General features: G+C 42.0%; 1 protein-coding gene across 1 annotated transcript in view; it reads left to right on the plus strand.

Moving 5' to 3' along the window:
• Positions 1-3,687, plus strand: part of LOC137501289 (uncharacterized) — a 234,813-nt gene extending 231,126 nt beyond the window's left edge. The window contains exon 3 of the mRNA XM_068228244.1: positions 3,538-3,687. Within this exon, the coding sequence (XP_068084345.1) occupies positions 3,538-3,687 (150 nt within the window). The remainder of the gene's footprint in view (positions 1-3,537) is intronic.
• Positions 3,688-18,238: the final 14,551 nt, after the last annotated feature.

The following is an 18,238-nucleotide window of genomic DNA, read 5'->3' on the forward strand; positions in this document are numbered from 1 at the left end:
TTGTCCTATTGAATTCCAACTTTATCTTCATATTGTGATTTTTCCTACTTTTAAAGACACCATCCAAACTTATTCGTCTACTGATGTCCTCCCACGCCATCTCTCCACTGACAGCTCGGAACATACCACTTAGTCGAGCAGATCGTCTCCTTTCTCCCAAGTCTTCCCAGCCCAAACTTTGCAACATTTTTGTAACGCTACTATTTTGTCGGAAATCGCCCAGAACAAGAATAGTTACTTTACTCGAGTACAGTCCTGTTACTTCATTTAAATTAGGACCTGAAAAAAAATCTGCACCTAGTAAGTGGGTAACTAGATTTTCTGTAGCGAGAACAACCAGTTTGTGGGCTCATTTGAATGTGGAAATATTTAATATCAAGCTTTAATGTACTAAAACATCTCGAGCGCTGTGTTAAAGGGGAGCAAGTTCGCCCATTTACAAGTTGTACGAGTTCAGTAATTATGTGTGGTGTACGTAGCGTTCATCATCTTCAAGACAGGATTGCCAATTGGAAGCAGAACCACAACCAAGGTGGATATCAATCTGCTTTCTTCTATTTTCCTTATTTCTAAGAGTCGTGATGAGTTAATTGTCAGGTGTGAAGTAAGCTTCTTCATTTGAAGCGATCTGCTGCTATTTCGAGTGACCTCTGAAGAGGTTTCCCAGCGACGTGTTTAATTTGGTCCATACAAATGTTTTATTTCAGGATTGTCCGGCTCCATGGCTAAATGGTTAGCGTACTGGCCTTTGGTCAGAGGGGTCCCGGGTTCGATTCCTGGCAGGATCGGGAATTTTAACCTTCATTGGTTAATTTCTCCGGCAGGTGGGTTGGATGTATGTGTCGTCTTCATCATCATTTCATCCTCATCACGACGCGCAGGTCGCCTACGGGAGTCAAATTAAAAGATCTGCACCTGGCGAGCCGAACATGTCCTCGGACACTCCCGGCACTAAAAGCCATACGTCATTTCATCTCTGGATTGCCATCCATTTACTTTTCTTTTCACTATCAATTTTACAAGGCTAGGAACATTACTTCCTACCACATAGAAGTACTCGAGAATGCGACGACAACAAATCGTCGACAGCCCGACACAAATGCCAAATTCATTTAAAACGGACACGTTCGCTCTTCTTGCTGTCGACGGAATGCGGAGCAAAGCCCACCAGCACCACATTTCAGGACGTCAGTTCGTTTTGTATATGCTGTTCGATTGAAACAATATTATCTTCAAGAACTGAGGTGACCGAGCTCGATAGCTGCAGTCGCTTAAGTGCGGCCAGTATCCAGTATTCGGGAGATAGTAGGTTCGAACCCCACTGTCGGCAGCCCTGAGGATGGTTTTCCGTGGTTTCCCATTTTCACACCAGGCAAATGCTGGGGCTGTACCTTAATTAAGGCCACGGCCGCTTCCTTCCCACTCCTAGTCCTTCCCTGTCCCATCGTCGCCATAAGACCTATCCGTGTCGGTGCGACGTAAAGCAACTAGCAAAAAAAAAAAAAAAAAAAAAAAAAAAAAGAAAGAGGTGATGATTTCCTATTAGTGCAGGATTATCCCGGCTAATTCAATAAAAAAAACTCATTCATTTTGTAAACTTTCTTTATGAAGACGCACTTATTCGTTAATTTCATTTATTGTGTAATGTAAGCACTATCCTTTTTATGTAATGTTTATATAAGATGTCCGCCTGTATAGTGGTTATTGTGATTAGCTACCACCCCCGAAGGCCCGGGTTCGATTCCCGGCTCTGACAAGAAATTTGAAAAGTGGTGGGCCCACGAGGACTAGAACGGGGTCCACTCAGCCTCGGAAGGCCAACTGGGAGTAGAGGATGGCTCGATTCCCACCTCAGCCATCCTCGGAGTCATTTTTCGTGCTATCCCCTCTTCTTCAACAGGCAAATGCTGGGAAGGTACCTAACTTAAGGCCACATCCGCTCCCTTCTGTCTTCCCCGCCTATCCCTTCCACTCTTCACATCCCTCACAAGACTCCTGTTGAGTATAACAGGTGAGGCCACCTGGGCGAGGTACTCGTCCTCCTCTCCGGTTGTATCCCCGACCAAATGTTTCACGCTCCAGGACGCTACCCTTGAGGCGGTAGAGGTGGGATCTCTCGCTGAGTACGGGGGGGGGGGAACCAACCCTGGATGGTAAATGGATTAATACATAGATTAGATACAGTATTTTTGTAGTTCTTTTTTTTTTAATAAGTAATCACTTTAACACTTCCTCGGGCGCACATTTACAAGTGTGTTGCGAGTTGAGACCTACCATCAGCGTTGGATTCCATAATCATCGCAGAAGGAGTGACATGCCACAATTTGAGAGTAAGCCTGTAGGGTGGTGACCACGGGACCGTTAGCCGGCTCTGCTATTAATTCACTCACTTATGCTAGGCTCCTCAAATTCATCTTTCCAATTTGACCACTCTAATAACAATGCTATTGGTTTTATGTCCCACTAACTACTTTTCCGCTTTTCGGAGATGCCTAAGTGCCACAATTTTACACCGCATGAGCAGTTATACGTGCCATTAAATCTACCGAAACGAGGCTGAGCACCTTTTGACTGAGTCGGGATCGAACCCGCCAACTTGACTCAGAAGGTCAGCACACTGAACTTGTCAGTCCGGCGTTGACCTTTCTTGGTTAACGCTTGTTTTCTTTCGATCCAGATTATGTTAGGCTTGTGTGACCTAAGGTGTCTTTCAATTTCGTACCCTTCTTGGTTCTTTCCTTCCTTTCGTCCATTCCTTCATTCTTGGACGGATCGGTCCTCTTTCTTTTTTCTTTTCTGATGTCGGGCTGAGTGGTTCAGACGGTTGAGGCGCTGGTCTTCTGACATGTAAAAGTAAAATTAAACGAATTCCTGCGGGACAAAATTCTGGCACCTCGGCGTCTAAAAAACCGTTAAAAAGTAGTTAGTGGGACGTAAAGGAAACAATAGCATTATTATTTATTATTCTCTCCTGATTAATGCCGGGAAGAGGTGAGGTGGTCGCCTAATTGTACTTCCCCTTAAAAACAGCAGTATATGCAATACACTGCACATTACAGGTAAAATAGTCTATATTTTTTTTTAAATCTGGGATAATAGTTAGTTTTGATGTCAATATGTACCATCACTTCTGGTCACCTAATATGATAAACTTTGCATTATCGGAATAATGACAACCTTAACCTCAATAGGGGCTGCCTGGCCGAGGCTAAAGGCGTGCTCGGTTCGCCCGGAAGGACGTGGGTTCGAATCCCCGTCAGGAAGTCGTAACATTTAAGAAACGAGATTTCCACTTCCGGAGGTGCATCTGGACCTGAGGTTCGCTCAGCCTTCACCAAAAACGAATACGAGGTTAATTCCTGGGGGCAAAGGCGGCCGGGCGTAGTGCTAACCACTCTACCACATCACGTGCCGAGGTTAACAATGGTGGAAGCCTTTACCTTCCACTCCTTCATGGCCTGTACGGAGGTGACTTTGCTTGCTTGCTTTGCTTTAACCTCAATGCTCGTACTTATGTAGACCATATTCTTCTTGCAGAATCCAGTTCTGAGAAGTGTCATCTCGTTCACGCTTCGCAGGAGGCTGCAACAGATTGATGACAGTAACGGGTGTCCTCAGGCAGGGAGTAACGGTGTCACGGTCCAGGGTCTGAGGAGCGGGACATACTGCCAGTGGCTGCAGACTTGAGCAGGTGTGGTTCTGACAAACTAACGGACGAACGTCATGGGTAACATCACTACCCTCTCCGTTGCTTGTAGGTCAGTACTTTTGTTTCTATTTGTTTATCGTTGCACTAACACATCAAAAGTTTTCGGCGACGGATGGATGGGAAGGGTAGCCACCATGGCCTTAATTAAGGCACAGTCCCAGCATCTTCCTTGCGTGAAAATGAGAAACCATGCAATATCATCTTCAGGGCTGTCGACGGTTGGATTCGAACCCACTATTTCACGAATGCAAGCTCACAGTCCCGCAACCCTAATCACACGGTCAACTCGTTCGGTTAGGTCAGTGGAGAAATTCTAATTAACGACTGTGAATCCTGATATATTTTAGGATTATCCAATTTATTACTAGCTAGTAATGAAGTGTTTTGCTGGAATTAGAGATAATCGGATATATATGAAAAAACTCTTGAAATTTTGAATGACTGTTGATATCGTCGTCATTACCACGGGACTACCGGATTTTCCTGGGTTCCGAATCATACGTACGGGATTTTTCACTCCGAAAATTCCAAGAGCGTTGTCTAGGACTCGAACAGCTGTCGCCTTGATTTGAAGCCAATGACAATGCCACTCAACTGTCACGTCCCCTCGGATATATTTCAGTTCTTGTGCCTATTATGGTAAGTTGATTCCTAGGAGAGATAGTTCTTTCATAATTGATTTTCTTTTCACTAGTAAGAAATTGGGTAATAACATAGAGAATATTGAAGTGAATCCAGTATCCCTTCAGGATGAGATGATGGTATTGCAGAATATTAACGTAAATACATTTTTTTAGAGATTTTTGAGTCGCATAGTTCTCCGCTAAATGGTTAACGTGCTGGTCTTTTTTCGAAGGGGCCTCGGGCTCGGTTTCCGGCCGGGTCAGGAATTTTAACTTTCATTGGTTATTTCTGATGGTCCGGGGACTGGATGTGTGTGCCATCTTCATCAGTACAATTCGTCTATTGTCATAGGCGCGCAGGTCACTTATCAGGCGTCAACTCAAAAGACCTGCACCAGCCCTCTCCGGAGGCCACACGCCATTATTAGTGACATAGTTGATTAGTCGCTTGCTTCCTGTTCTGAATATTTCGGACATCGAATTCTAGTGTAGTGAGTTAGCATTTAAAAGTATTTAAATGAGAGTCACAGAGTCAACTTACTAGCCTGTTAAAGAATTCCTGTCTCCCCACCCAGGACAAAAATCTAGCACTCAGCGTCTCTTGTTTTTGCTGGTGGCTTTACGTCGCACCGACACAGATAGGTCTTATGGCTACGATGGGATACGAAAGGCGTAAAAAGTGGAAGGAAGCGGCCGTAGACTTAATTAAGGTACAGGCCCAACATTTACCTGGTGTGAAAATGGGAAACCACGGAAACCCATCTTCAGGGCTGTCGACAATGGGATTCGAACCCACTATCTCCGGATGCAAGCTCACAGCCACGCGCCTCTAACCGCACGAACAACTCACCCTGTCAGCGTCTCTTAAAACTGATGAATAATTGCAGAGATGTTAAAGATGTATAAACTTCCTTGGTGGTTACGGGGTACGTATTAAATCTCTGGTCCCGAAGATACCGAGTCAAATTCTCAGCCGTGAAAAAGGGGTGCAATGATTCTTTTGGGAACAAATTGAACTGAAGTGTGCAAAAATTGAAATCCCCAGTCATCATCAAAGTGTCAAAAATTAAGTTCTCAGAGGAAACCATCATTTAATTTCATCTATTGCAAATGTTAAAAACATTTACGCTCTTTAGCCTTTTCAGTCGTGAAATTTCCCACATTTCGCCCTAGTGTAGCAGTTGGATCATCCTGCCTAAAGAGCTTAAATGTTTTTATCATCAAATTGGTTTCCACTCTTCAGTTCTAAGCAAGTGTTTGCAAGGCACCTAACTCAAGGCCACGGCCGTTTCGTTCCAAATCTGTTCCCAATTATTATCCTTGAAAGAGAGAATCCTTCGATCTAGCGGCGCGTTTGCCGGTGAGAAGGACCAAAAACCCTTTACGCCGCACCAACTCAGAGAGGCCTTATGCGATGATGACATAGGACAGGGATAGGACTGGGAAGGAAGTGTCCCTGGCCTAAATTAAAGGAGTGCCTCTACATTAGTCTGGTGTGAAAATAAGAAAGCATGAAAAAATATATTTAGGTTGTTATTAATTAATTAATTATTTAATTATTTAATTAATTAATTAATTAATTAATTAATTAATTAATTAATTAATTTGTCTACCGAGCTCGAATAGCTGCAGTCGCTTAAGTGCGGCCAGTATCCAATAATCGGGAGATAGTGGGTTCGAACCTCACTGTCGGCAGCCCTGAAGATGGTTTTCCGTGGTTTCCCATTTCACACCATGCAAATGCTGGGCTGTATCTTAATTAAGGCCACGGCCGCTTCCTTCCACTTCCTAGGCCTTTCCTATCCCATCGTCGCCATAAGACCTATCTGTGTCGGTGCGACGTAACGCAAATAGCAAACAAAAGAAATTATTTGTCTATAGTAGTGACAAATTTAGGGACCATGATCCTCTCGTACACTGAACCACATTGTCGTACAGTTAAAATTACGAAAAATATGAAAATATAAAACACTAATTAGAATAGCAATACAAACTATATGCCACGTAACAACCTATTATTATTATTATTATTATTATTATTATTATTATTATTATTATTATCTCAGGGTCTTTCTTTTCGTCGACTTCCAGTTTCTCGGTCAAACCTTTCCTATTGATCACCATGCAGTCTGCTCCTTGTAAGCCCTCCGGTCGGAAGACTGATGTTGTGCCTGTGGTTTGTATCGAAGGATATCGACATTTTGATTACTTGCTACGTCATTTTTATTACGTTAATCCGTTATGCGAATGCTCCTTTCTCAGGAATGTTAGATTCTATAGACATTAGAGTGCTACCTGTCAGTAAGGTGACATTCTTAGCCGTTTTGCTTTGCTTTCATGACCGAGTCCACAGCGTCTGGTATCAGCAGCTCTTCACTTGCGCTCACGAGGCTATGAGAACCCCGTTCCAACCATCAGTCCAATATTAAAATCCTTGAACTGGTCGAGAATCGAGCCCAGAGCTCCAGATTAGAGCCAGACACGCTACCCCTACTCACCGGGGTTGGCTTCTATTTATTATTCGATAATTGGCCATCTAGGGACCTCGATAAGTTTCATTATGCATTCTTGCCTTTACTTAGTTTTCGATTGATCCAATGGGATTTCATTAACTCGCTGTGTCGAGTGGGCTTTCATCCGACCACTTTGCACCAGTTGTCCACTTCACATCCTGTTAAATCCGAAAAGTCACAATGCTTGCTTTGAAAAGGTCTCGTTTGTGTGCGTCATTTGATAGTAGGCCTTCTTCTACAGTAAGTCTCTCTTGATGTTAACGTACCAGGGAATTGTTGTTTTTGGTACTGAGTCAAAGGTAAGGGTGTATTCTGCTCGAAGGCAGGTCCGAACCTCCGCAGAGGCGTGCCTGAGGCGGAGTTTACGTACGGTAGGGTGGCCAGTTCCTTTCCGCTCCTCCATTCCCTTAACACCCCCCCCCCAAACAGTGCGTGGAAACCCATCCAAATCTCGACCATGCCCAATGTTGCTTAACTTCGGAGATCTCACGGGATCCGGTGTTTCAACATGGCTTCGGCCGTTGGCGGTATTGAGCCAAAATTATTAAAAATGTGTTTTGTCCATCGACAGTCGTCCATCTGTCGTTGATGACCGTAGAAGCGAACCCTGCATTTGCTCATTGTGTCCGCGATTTTCTCTATCTTGGAGCAGATTTCTTGTCTTGATTTTCTTATGTACATACCGTTTATGTAGTTTGGGCCAAAAATGATGTGGAGAATTTTTCACCCTTTTTGCTCTAACTTAGCGAGCGCAAATTTCTGAGATGATTATTATTATTATTATTATTATTGGTCAAATAACAGTATATATTTTACAGAACAATAGAGAATTAATGAAAGCCCGAACTGATACCGACTATAATAAATGACTATGTTAATGAATTCCTATCGAAGACCAGTCATCACGCTAAGGTGAGTTGACATGCAAAAACGAGAATAATAATAATTGACGGCGACGTGACTAGAGTACTGATATTTTTATGACGGATCCCTTATGGCTTTATTAACGACGTCTTTCATAGCTCGTCGCCTGCTATGGCCGTAATTACGGTCATCTCTCGCTGATTATACTATTTTTATAGAGTAATTCCTTCTAAACATCTGGCGGCATCATTCTTCTCTAATATTGATCTTAATAAAAACTTATGTTACGTCTTCATCACTTAAATTCTACTTATGAAGAACGTTCATGCATACGGCGGAGCAGGTCCAATCTGAACTGTTACTTAAGAGGCAGTGTTTTTGTCGTGCTCTCTGTCAAGGGTTGTCATCAGCATCAAGTCGTATTTCTTACAGCAGAACACCAAGGAAGCTGATAATTTCAATCCGTAGTTTTTCTGTATGCAACGCTGGAGTGATAAGTTATGCAACCCTGTACAGCAGAAACGCATTACGTTTCTTAACGCCACAAGAGTTTTGTACTACAGCTGTAGTTTTGAGAGTATAAACATGGCGATCGCACTGTAAATTAATTTCAGCGTTATTCTCTTACTCTTGCCCTTATAAAAGCATCATTTACTCTCGAAATCCCGAAACGAACCATGTATACAACGTGATCTTATCCGTGACCGGGAGAAAATAGTTTTTATCCATTCACTCTGGCATGAATTCAATCTGGGAAGCATCCATTCATCAATTCATAATGCATGAAACTCTCTCCGCGGTTGGTGGCTATCAGCGACTGGGAATCCAGTCCATTCATTCATTCATTTACACAGTCATGATCTCACTCATAATGGAATGCTCAATGCAGCCCATTACAGTTCAACCACGAAACCATCCATTTACCAATAAATTCATGCAGTCATCCACTCATTCAATTCAGTCGTGATGTATGTTATATAATGGCGTATGGCCTCCGGAGAGGCCTGGTGCAGGTCTTTTTCTAGTAGACGGCCTATTAGGCGACCTGCATGTCTGCGAAGATGAGGGCCCTATCTAGGATGATTTCTAATGTTGAATACGCCACAAATACCCAGCTCCCGAGCCATTGGAATTAACCAATTAAGGTTAAAATCCCCGACTCGGTCGGGAATCGACAGTACCACCGGACTGATCCTAGATCGATCCCGTCAATTTGAGTTCAGGAGACCAGAGTTTTATCGCTTGAGGTACTCAACTCGATACCTACTAGAAATAACTACAGAATATGGTACACTGAAGATTTAAAATTACACAAACCAGAGTCATCTGAATTTGATAATGTTTAAAGATAAAAATTACTCACCAGACCTAGATGTTTTTGGTACACTTTGACGTTAGCGAATTCGTCGATCAAATTTTCAGAGTCCTCATTTTTCGTTAGCTGAGTTTTGGCATTTATTTCCACTCGTGATTGTAGGCCCTACTTACGTGATTGTCGGGCACGTAACTCACCATTAGATTACAGCATACTAATGACAATGAACTAGTTGTATGTAGGTGCCTATACGATTAAAAAGCACCAGATATGGAAATCCACAGACCAGCCAGCTTGACATACACTTTCGCACTGTAAAATAAAATTCCTCAATGGCAACGCTAAGCCGCAAGTGAAATTATGCAGGAGTTACAGTAAGATTTATGATGGAGCAATGCTTTTGCCAAAGCCAAGGTCCTCGAACTTCCTGAGAAAACGTCGTACAGAAAAGTCGTTCCTCTTTAGATCTTAATGGCTACAAGGAAGAGGACACAGGCATACAATTAACCAGGGGCGATATATCAAGAAAGAAAAGTATCGTATTCAAAGAGGTTGAGAGTTAGAGATATTAAACGTACATTTCTTAGCTGTTAGAAAAATTGGATTACACCGTGTTGTCTTACTTTAAGAATAAGTAGCGAAAAGTTAAGACAATAACTGCTAATTGTAATTATTCATGGCAAACAACAAATTATTGTAGGTATTAAAAAAGAACTGTATTAGCCTAGTGGTAAATCCGTCTCCTGGTTACTTCGGTTACCGATTCCCTGTAGAATGATATGAATACGTCGAAGACCGAGCAAGTGGCTGTACAGTTTGGGTCACGTAACTATCAGCTTGCATTCGGGAGATAGTGGGTTCGAACCCCATTGTCGGCAGTCCTGGTATTCTGTGGTTTCCCATTTTCACACCAGGCAAATCCTTGGGCTGTACCTTACTAAAGGCAAAGGCCGCTTCCTTCTCACTCCTAACACATCGTCGGTGCGACGTAAAGCAGATTGCAAAAAAATAAAACAACCAACAAACGTGGAAGTATTTGAAGTTATGTTTTATTTTGTTAAGACTCCCCTTGTGTTTTTGTTTTAGAGTTTTCCCTCTACAAGATCTCAAGCTGGCGTGTTCGATCCCGGCCCAGTTCAATGGTTTGAATGTGTCCGAAGACAAAATTCCTGCACCTTGACATTTCCGTAAACATAATCATATAACCTATTGTATTCTTACACCAGACACGGCGGCCTGAGATAATTAACTGTCATGTATTTAATTTTCTTTTTCAGTTTTTTAATTTGAAAGTTTGTCTTCCTAGCTTCCAAATTCTTTATAGGGTTATAATGTTTAGTGTTCGAGCATGGTGGTCTGTTATTTAATCCCGATGGTCATTCACGCAATGGCTAGATGAGAGTTGCCGCAGGCCTTTCATAATTGAATACCGTCCGAAGGAGAGTTGTGTTCCCCGGCGATCCTCTGGGGGGAACCATTTGACTACCATCTCCAATCTGTAGTACAACAGACATAGAGAGCCAAGATTTGTAGACTAATAGCTGCCTCCTTAGGATGGGATACTTATAATTTTTACGGAGTTCATATAGTATTTAGTTGGCCTTGGCAGGGGAATTCCTCAAGGCAGTATTATCGGACCTTTATGTTTTCTTATATATATATAAATGATATGAGTAAAGCAGTGGAATCGGAGGTAAGGCTTTTTGCGGATGATGTTATTCTCTATAGAGTGATAAATAAGTTACAAGATTGTGAGCAACTGCAACGTGACCTCGATAATGTTGTGAGATGGACAGCAGGCAATGGTATGTTAATAAACGGGGTTAAAAGTCAGGTTGTGAGTTTCACAAATAGGAAAAGTCCTCTCAGTTTTAATTACTGCGTTGATGGGGTGAAAGTTCCTTTTGGGGATCATTGTAAGTATCTAGGTGTTAATATAAGGAAAGATCTTCATTAGGGTAATCACATAAATGGGATTGTAAATAAAGGGTACAGATCTCTGCACATGGTTATGAGGATGTTTAGGGTTGTAGTAAGGATGTAAAGGAGAGTGCATATAAGTCTCTGGTAAGACTCCAACTAGAGTATGGTTCCAGTGTATGGGACCCTCACCAGGATTACCTGATTCAAGAACTGGAAGAAATCCAAAGAAAAGCAGCTCGATTTGTTCTGGGTGATTTCCGACAAAAGATTAGCGTTACAAAAATGTTGCAATGTTTGGGTTGGGAAGAATTGAGAGCAAGAAGAAGAGCTGCTCGACTAAGTGGTATGTTCCGACCTGTCAGCGGAGAGATGGCGTGGAATGACATTAGTAGACGAATAAGTTTGAATGGCGTTTATAAAGGTAGGAAATATCACAATATGAAGATAAAGTTGGAATTCAAGAGGACAGACTGGGGCAAATATTCATTTATAGGAAGGGGAGTTAGGGACTGGAATAACTTACCAAGGGAGATGTTCAATAAATTTCCAATTTCTTTGAAATCATTTAGGAAAAGGCTAGGAAAGCAACAGATAGGGAATCTGCCACCTGGGCGACTGCCCTAAATGCAGATCAGTATTGATTGATTGATTGATTCATTGCTGTATTAAAACGACGAAATGATTGCAGTTTTTTATATTTATTTTATTGGGTAACGGCTTACCAAACGCGTGGTGTAAAGATAGTGCGCCTGCCTCCTATTAGAATTCGATCCTCGGCTCTTCCAATGAAATTAATCGTGGAGCAAGGGCTGGAACATGTCCTGTCCTACCTCGTGCGCTCAAGCAATTTGACTGACGAAATTGTCACGTTGAACACGCGATTTTCCAATCCTTGAAGTACATCTGGATTGGGAGTAGAACTCTTGGCAGTTCTCAATAGGTGGTGTAATAATATATTAGTGTTTGTGTCCCGCTGACTATCTGTACGTTTTACGGAGACGCCAATGTGCGGGAATTTTGTTTTCGGAGACTTCCAAACCACTGAACTGGGCCGGGATCGAACACGCCAGCTTGAGGTCAAAAGGCTAGCGCTGAACTACTCACCCAGCAATGGGTGATATGTGTCACGGGAAACGATATAGTGGTCTTAAATTAATATGCCGAGGCCAGTGAAATTGTGAGGATGTTTAAAAGAGGCATTGACTTCAATCAATCAATCAATCAATCAATCAATCAATCAATCAATCAATCAATCAATCAATCAATCAATCAATCAATCAATCAATCAATCAATCAATCAATCAATCAATCAATCAATCAATCAATCAATCAATCAATCAATCAATCAATCAATCAATCAATCAATCAATCAATCAATCCTGATATGCATTTAGGGCAGTCACCCAGCTGGCAGATTCCCTATTTGTTATTTTCGTAGCCTTTTTATAAATGATTGCAATAAATTGGAAATTTATTGAAAAACCCTTGGTAAGTTATTCCAATCCCTAACCCCCCTTCCTATAAACGAATATTTTTCCCAATTTGTCCTCGTGAATTCCAACTTTATCTTCATATTGTCATCTTTCTTACTGTTAAAGACACCACTCAAACTTATTCGTCTACTAATATCATTCCACGCCATCTCTCCACTGACAGCTCGGAACATAACACTTAGGCAAGCAACTCGTCTCCTTTCTTCCAAGTCTTCCCAGCCCAAACTTTGCAACATTTTTGTAATGCTACTCTCTTGTCGTAAATCACCCAGAACAAATCGAGCTGCTTTTCTTTGGATTTTTTCCAGTTCTTTAATCAAGTAATCCTGGTAAGGGTTCCATACACTGGAACTATACTCAAGTTGGGGTCTTACCCGTGACTCATATGCCCTCTCCTTTAAATATTTGCTTCAACTCCTAAATACCCTCATAATCATGTGCAGAGATCTGTACCCTTTATTTACAATCATATTTATGTGATTATCCCAATGAAGATCTTTCCTTATATTAACACCTAGGTACGTACAATGATCCCCAAAAGGAACTTTCACCCCATCAACGCAGTAATTAAAACTGAGAGGACTTTTTCTATTTGTGAAACTCACAACCTGACTTTTAACCCCGTTTATCATCATACCATTGCCTACTGCCCATCTCACAACATTATGAAGGTCATTTTGCAGTTTCTCATAATCTTGTAACTTATTTATTAATTACTGCCGTGGGACAAAATTTAGAAACTTTGTCGTCAGTTGAGACCTTTAACAGTTAGAATAGACGTTAAATAATAACATTTAAATGAATACGTAATGGAGCTGTAAATTACAGCATCTAACTCACAGCACGACCAGAAAGAAGCCGAGGTATTGCCAGACAAATTATTAATTGACCGTGCAGTAGGTGTGGTCAGCAACCAGGCCTCGTAATTTTAAACCAGACATTAACATTGTGGTTCTCGTATATCAAGAGAAAGCATGCTGCTGCTTCTTCTCCTTCTACTCATGGTGTATATGTGATTTTTAACTTCATAGAACAGTTCGGGAACAACTCGAGGGCTTAGTGTTAAACTAACTCAGCTACGAAAAAAAAAAAAGGCAATTTTAAATTTTAATACCAAACGAGAACAAGTCTGTTCTCCAAATTCGCGACCAAAAAAAAAAAAAAAAAAAATCATAACTCAAATACAGTCCGTAAATATAATGCATAACGCCTATATTTCATGTGAAGTAAACGTATTTGCCTCCTAAGAATTCTGTTGTGAATAAATCCTTAATATGTTAATGTGAAAGAAACTTATAAAAGCAAAGCAAAGTCATCTCCTTACAGTCCATTAAGGCCCTTGGAGAGGTGGAAGGTAAAGGCTTCCACTATCCGTAACCACGGCACTTGGTGGGATAGGGTGGTTAGCAATAGGCCCGGCGGCTTTTGCCCCCAGGAATTAATCTGGTAGTCATTTTTGGTGTAGTCAGCTACATGGCCATGTGCATCTCCGAAAGTGGAAATCTCGTTTCTTAAATTTTTCGACTTCCTGACGGAATCGAAACCACCACGTCCTTCCGGGTGAAACGAGCGAACCTTCACCACCTCGGCCAGGCAGTCCTTGAAAGAAACGTCTGCCTGTCAATAAAAACAATTGAAGAAGAGATATCTAGTGATAGCAGTGAAGAAAGAAACAGAGAAAGGTTTTATATTTTTCTAAGAACATGCAGACACTTTATTGAGCTTGGTAGCTGCATTCGCCTAAGTGCAGCCAATATCCAATATTCGGGAGATAGTGGGTTCGAACTCCATTGTCGGCAGTCCTGAAGATGGTTTTCCGTCGTTTCCTATTTTCACACCAGGCAGATTTTGGGGCTGTACCTTAATTAAGGCTACGGCCGCTTCCTTCCCACTTCTAGACCTTTTCTATCCCATCGTCGCCATAAGACCTATCTGTGTCGGTGCGACGTAAAGTAACTTGTCAATAAAGCAACGACCAAAAACATGCAAAACATAACATAATTCATATTTTTCCTTCGGCTTGTTCGGTGACGTAAAAACATATCTCAAAAATGTTGACATAATTAATGACTTATTTACGTTTAAAGAACATTCTGGACATGTTTCGTAAAATTAAACCTCCTTTATGTTGAAATCACTTGTTGAGTGCTTCCATCTGACTTGTATGATGAATGAAGAAGTGTGTTTGAGTTCGTGAATAACCATATTTCCCTAAAAATGTGAAATGTATTTGCTAGTTATAGGTTTATACTGCAATGATCTTTCAGATTTTTTTTTTTTTTTTTTTTTTGCTAGTTGCTTTACGTTGCACCGACACAGATAGGTCTTATGGCGACGATGGGATAGGGAAGGGCCAGGAGTGGGAAGGAAGCGGAGGTGGCCTTAATTAAGGTACAGCCCCAGCATTTGCCTGGTGTGAAAATGGGAAACCACGGAAAACCATTTTCAGGGCTGCCGACAGTCTTTCAGATTCTTACAGAAGTCAGTTATGTTTTTTGTCTATCAATTCTATGGCTGCCGGTGTTGCCAACAGAAAATTAGACCAATTTTCCTGATATACTCTTCTATCACAATCAAATGGGGTGAACTGACTGTGAGGGAGCATCACAGTCATACTGGAGAGAGGAATATTATCCCCATTTAAAGAGTGATCCAGCACACATTCCGTGGTTAGTCCAAATACTACTGAGGGCAGTCCACGTCCTTCTCGGCATTTCAGAAGCGGGTGCAGGGCTGTATCCAATTAGATCGCTCCAAGCTTGTTGATGTTGGTATTCCATTAATTTCTCCATTGCACATTCGGCTCAAAATGGTTTTCTGGGAGAGTCCTAGCATATTTGATTGATGGATATTTAGAGTTCAGCCGGTTCCTATCCAGAAAAGGGATTTCAGAGCAACTTTTCTGCGTAGACCAGGTGGCATGATGTTGCTGAGGATAATGAGCCGGTAGGCTGGCGTAGATCTCATAAGTTCACTGATTAGTCTCATGGTGTTATTGAGCTTGGTATATATTATCTTTAGATGGGGGCTGTTCAGCCATACTGGAGCACAATATTTAGCAGCGCCGAGCTCGATAGCTGCAGTCCCTTAAGTGCGGCCAGTATCCAGTATTCCGGAGATAGTAGGTTCGAACCCTACTGTCGGCAGCCCTGAAAATGGTTTTCCGTGGTTTCCCAATTTCACACCAGGCAAATGCTGGGGCTGTACCTTAATTAAGGCTACGGCCGCTTCCTTCCCACTTCTAGACCTTTTCTATCCCATCGTCGCCATAAGACCTATCTGTGTCGGTGTCGGGGTTCAAACCCACTATGTCGGAATACTGGATACTGGCCGCAATTAAGCGACTGCAGCTATTGAGCTCGGTAATCTGCATTTCAGCAACATTATTTGCAAAATAATGCAGTTCTTTAATGAGCTACTTCATATTTCCGTTGTCTATATCCGCATCCCAGAGGTCAAGAGTGAAGATGAAAATGAAAAATCCATAGCCTGTTTCCAGTCATTTGACCGGGTCAGGAATGGAATAAATGAAGCCCCCATCTAGCGGCGAGGATAGGAATTGTGCTGGCTGCTGAAACCTGTCGCACTCCTCTGGGGCAATGATTAATGACTGAAAGATGAAATGAAATTATATTGGAGATTTTTGCTGGCATGAAATATGACAGGGAAAACCGGAGTACTCGTAGAAAAACCTGGCCGCCTCCGCTTTGTCCAGCACAAGAAAAACCTGATCCACCTCCGCTTTGTCCAGCACGAATCTCACATGGACTGACCGAGATTTGAACCACGGAACCCGATGGTGAGAGATCGGCGTGCTGCCTCCTGAGCCACGCAGGCATCCTATCTCAAAGGTCAAGAGTCATAACTCAAAATTCTGATACTTTTTAGACGAGAAAACCACTTCATTGCGCTCTTATTACCGGCGCAGAGTTACGACATACTTTTACATTTAGATATTTCTTTTTTTAATGTTAAATAATACCCACAGTTATAAACAGTTCAATTCGCTCTTCAATCCAGATTTCAATTGATCATAATTAAGATAAGTAATCATTTTCGTATAAGCAGACTTATTGGGAACGGCAGTGTGAGCGTTGATCAAAACATCTTCGATAACACACTTTACTTTTACGGTCGGATGCACTTCTTGACGCCAACCCCATGGAGGGATGTAAGCACTATTGCGTGTTTCTGTGGTGGTTTGTAGTGTGGTATGTTGTCTGAATATAATGAGGAGAGTGTTGGGACGGACACATACACCCAGTCCCCGAGCCAGAAGAATTAATCAGAAGCGATTAAAATCCTCGACCCGGCCGGGAATCGAATCCGGGACCCTCTGGACCGAAGGCCAGTACGCTGACCATTCAGCCAACGAGTCGGAACCTCGGAAACAAATATATCTTTCTATTTTTTTTCGTAGACATTGCGGTTTACCACACTTATAATTGTGCGATCTATTTCAATATGTCCGGCTCCATGGCTAGAGGGTTAGCGTGCTGGCCTTAGGTCCAAAGATCCTCGGTTCGATTCACGGCCGGGTCCGGGTCCTTCATTGGTTTATTCCGATGGTTTTGGGTCTGTGTGTGTGTGTGTCGTCTTCAGCATCAGAATTCGTCACAGGAGGACCCCATTCCGACAGCCGCGCAGGTCACCTGTCGGGCGTTAATTCGAAAGAGCTGCACCAGACCTCTCCGGAGACCAAACGCCATTATTTATTTGTTTATATCCCACTGTGGGTTGGGGCTGTAAAATAACACCCACAGTATCCCCTGGCTCTCGTAAGAGACGACTAAAAGGGCCTGCAGGGGTCTCAACAGCGTGAGTTGGCAACTAAGGGGCCCTTAATTGAGCTCTGGCATTGATTCCACGTACTTGTGTCAGGCTCTCTTTCATCTATCCTACCCGATCTCTCTTGGTCAACTCTTGCTCTTTTCCGACTTCAACGGTATTAGGTTTGCGAATTCTTTCCTTTTCATGCCCTTCGTGGCTCTTGTCTTTCTTTGACCGATACCTTCAGTTTTTAAGTGTCGGAACCCTTCCACATTTTCCCTCTGATTAGTGTTATATAGGGGATGGTTGCCTAGTTGTACTTCCTCTTAAAACAATAATCAGCTTTCAGTTTATTTATATTCTTTATCTCTCTGACAACCAGCAGTGATGTTACGTATTCCGTTTAAGCAATGACAGTTCTACAGATTTAACTACAATGACACGGTTCTAATTTACTCTTAGTTATTGGCAATGAAGGAACTGCAGTACGGCACACGAGATTTAAATATATTTAAAATCTCGTGGAACTTATCACCCCCGGTAGCACATTGGGGGTTGCATTTTCCACTCGATATTAAAATACTATTTTAAACACTTTAAATTACTATTACTATGTGAATTACTTTATTCATTTTTACATAATCCAGCTCCTTGCTTGAATGGTCAGCGTACTGGCCTTCGGTTCAGAGGGCCACGAGTTCGATTTCCGAGTGGGAAGATAATTTTAACTACGTGTAGTTTAATTCCCTTGGTTCTGGGAGTGGATATTCGTGTTCATCCCCATATATATACACTATACACGTACATGACACATTACACTGCAAACCACCACAGAAACATGTAATAGTGAATACATCCCTCCATAAAGGGTTGGCGTCAGGAAGGGCATCTCGCCTTAAAACTGGGTCAAATCCACGTTAGTATCGACCCCAGGTAATACGAAAAGGACAGGAATAATAAAGTAATAATAATAATAATAATAATAATAATAATAATAATAATAATAATAATAATAATAATAATAATAA

This window comes from Anabrus simplex, chromosome 6 (genome assembly GCF_040414725.1).
Source record: "Anabrus simplex isolate iqAnaSimp1 chromosome 6, ASM4041472v1, whole genome shotgun sequence".
Lineage (NCBI taxonomy): Eukaryota > Metazoa > Arthropoda > Insecta > Orthoptera > Tettigoniidae > Anabrus > Anabrus simplex.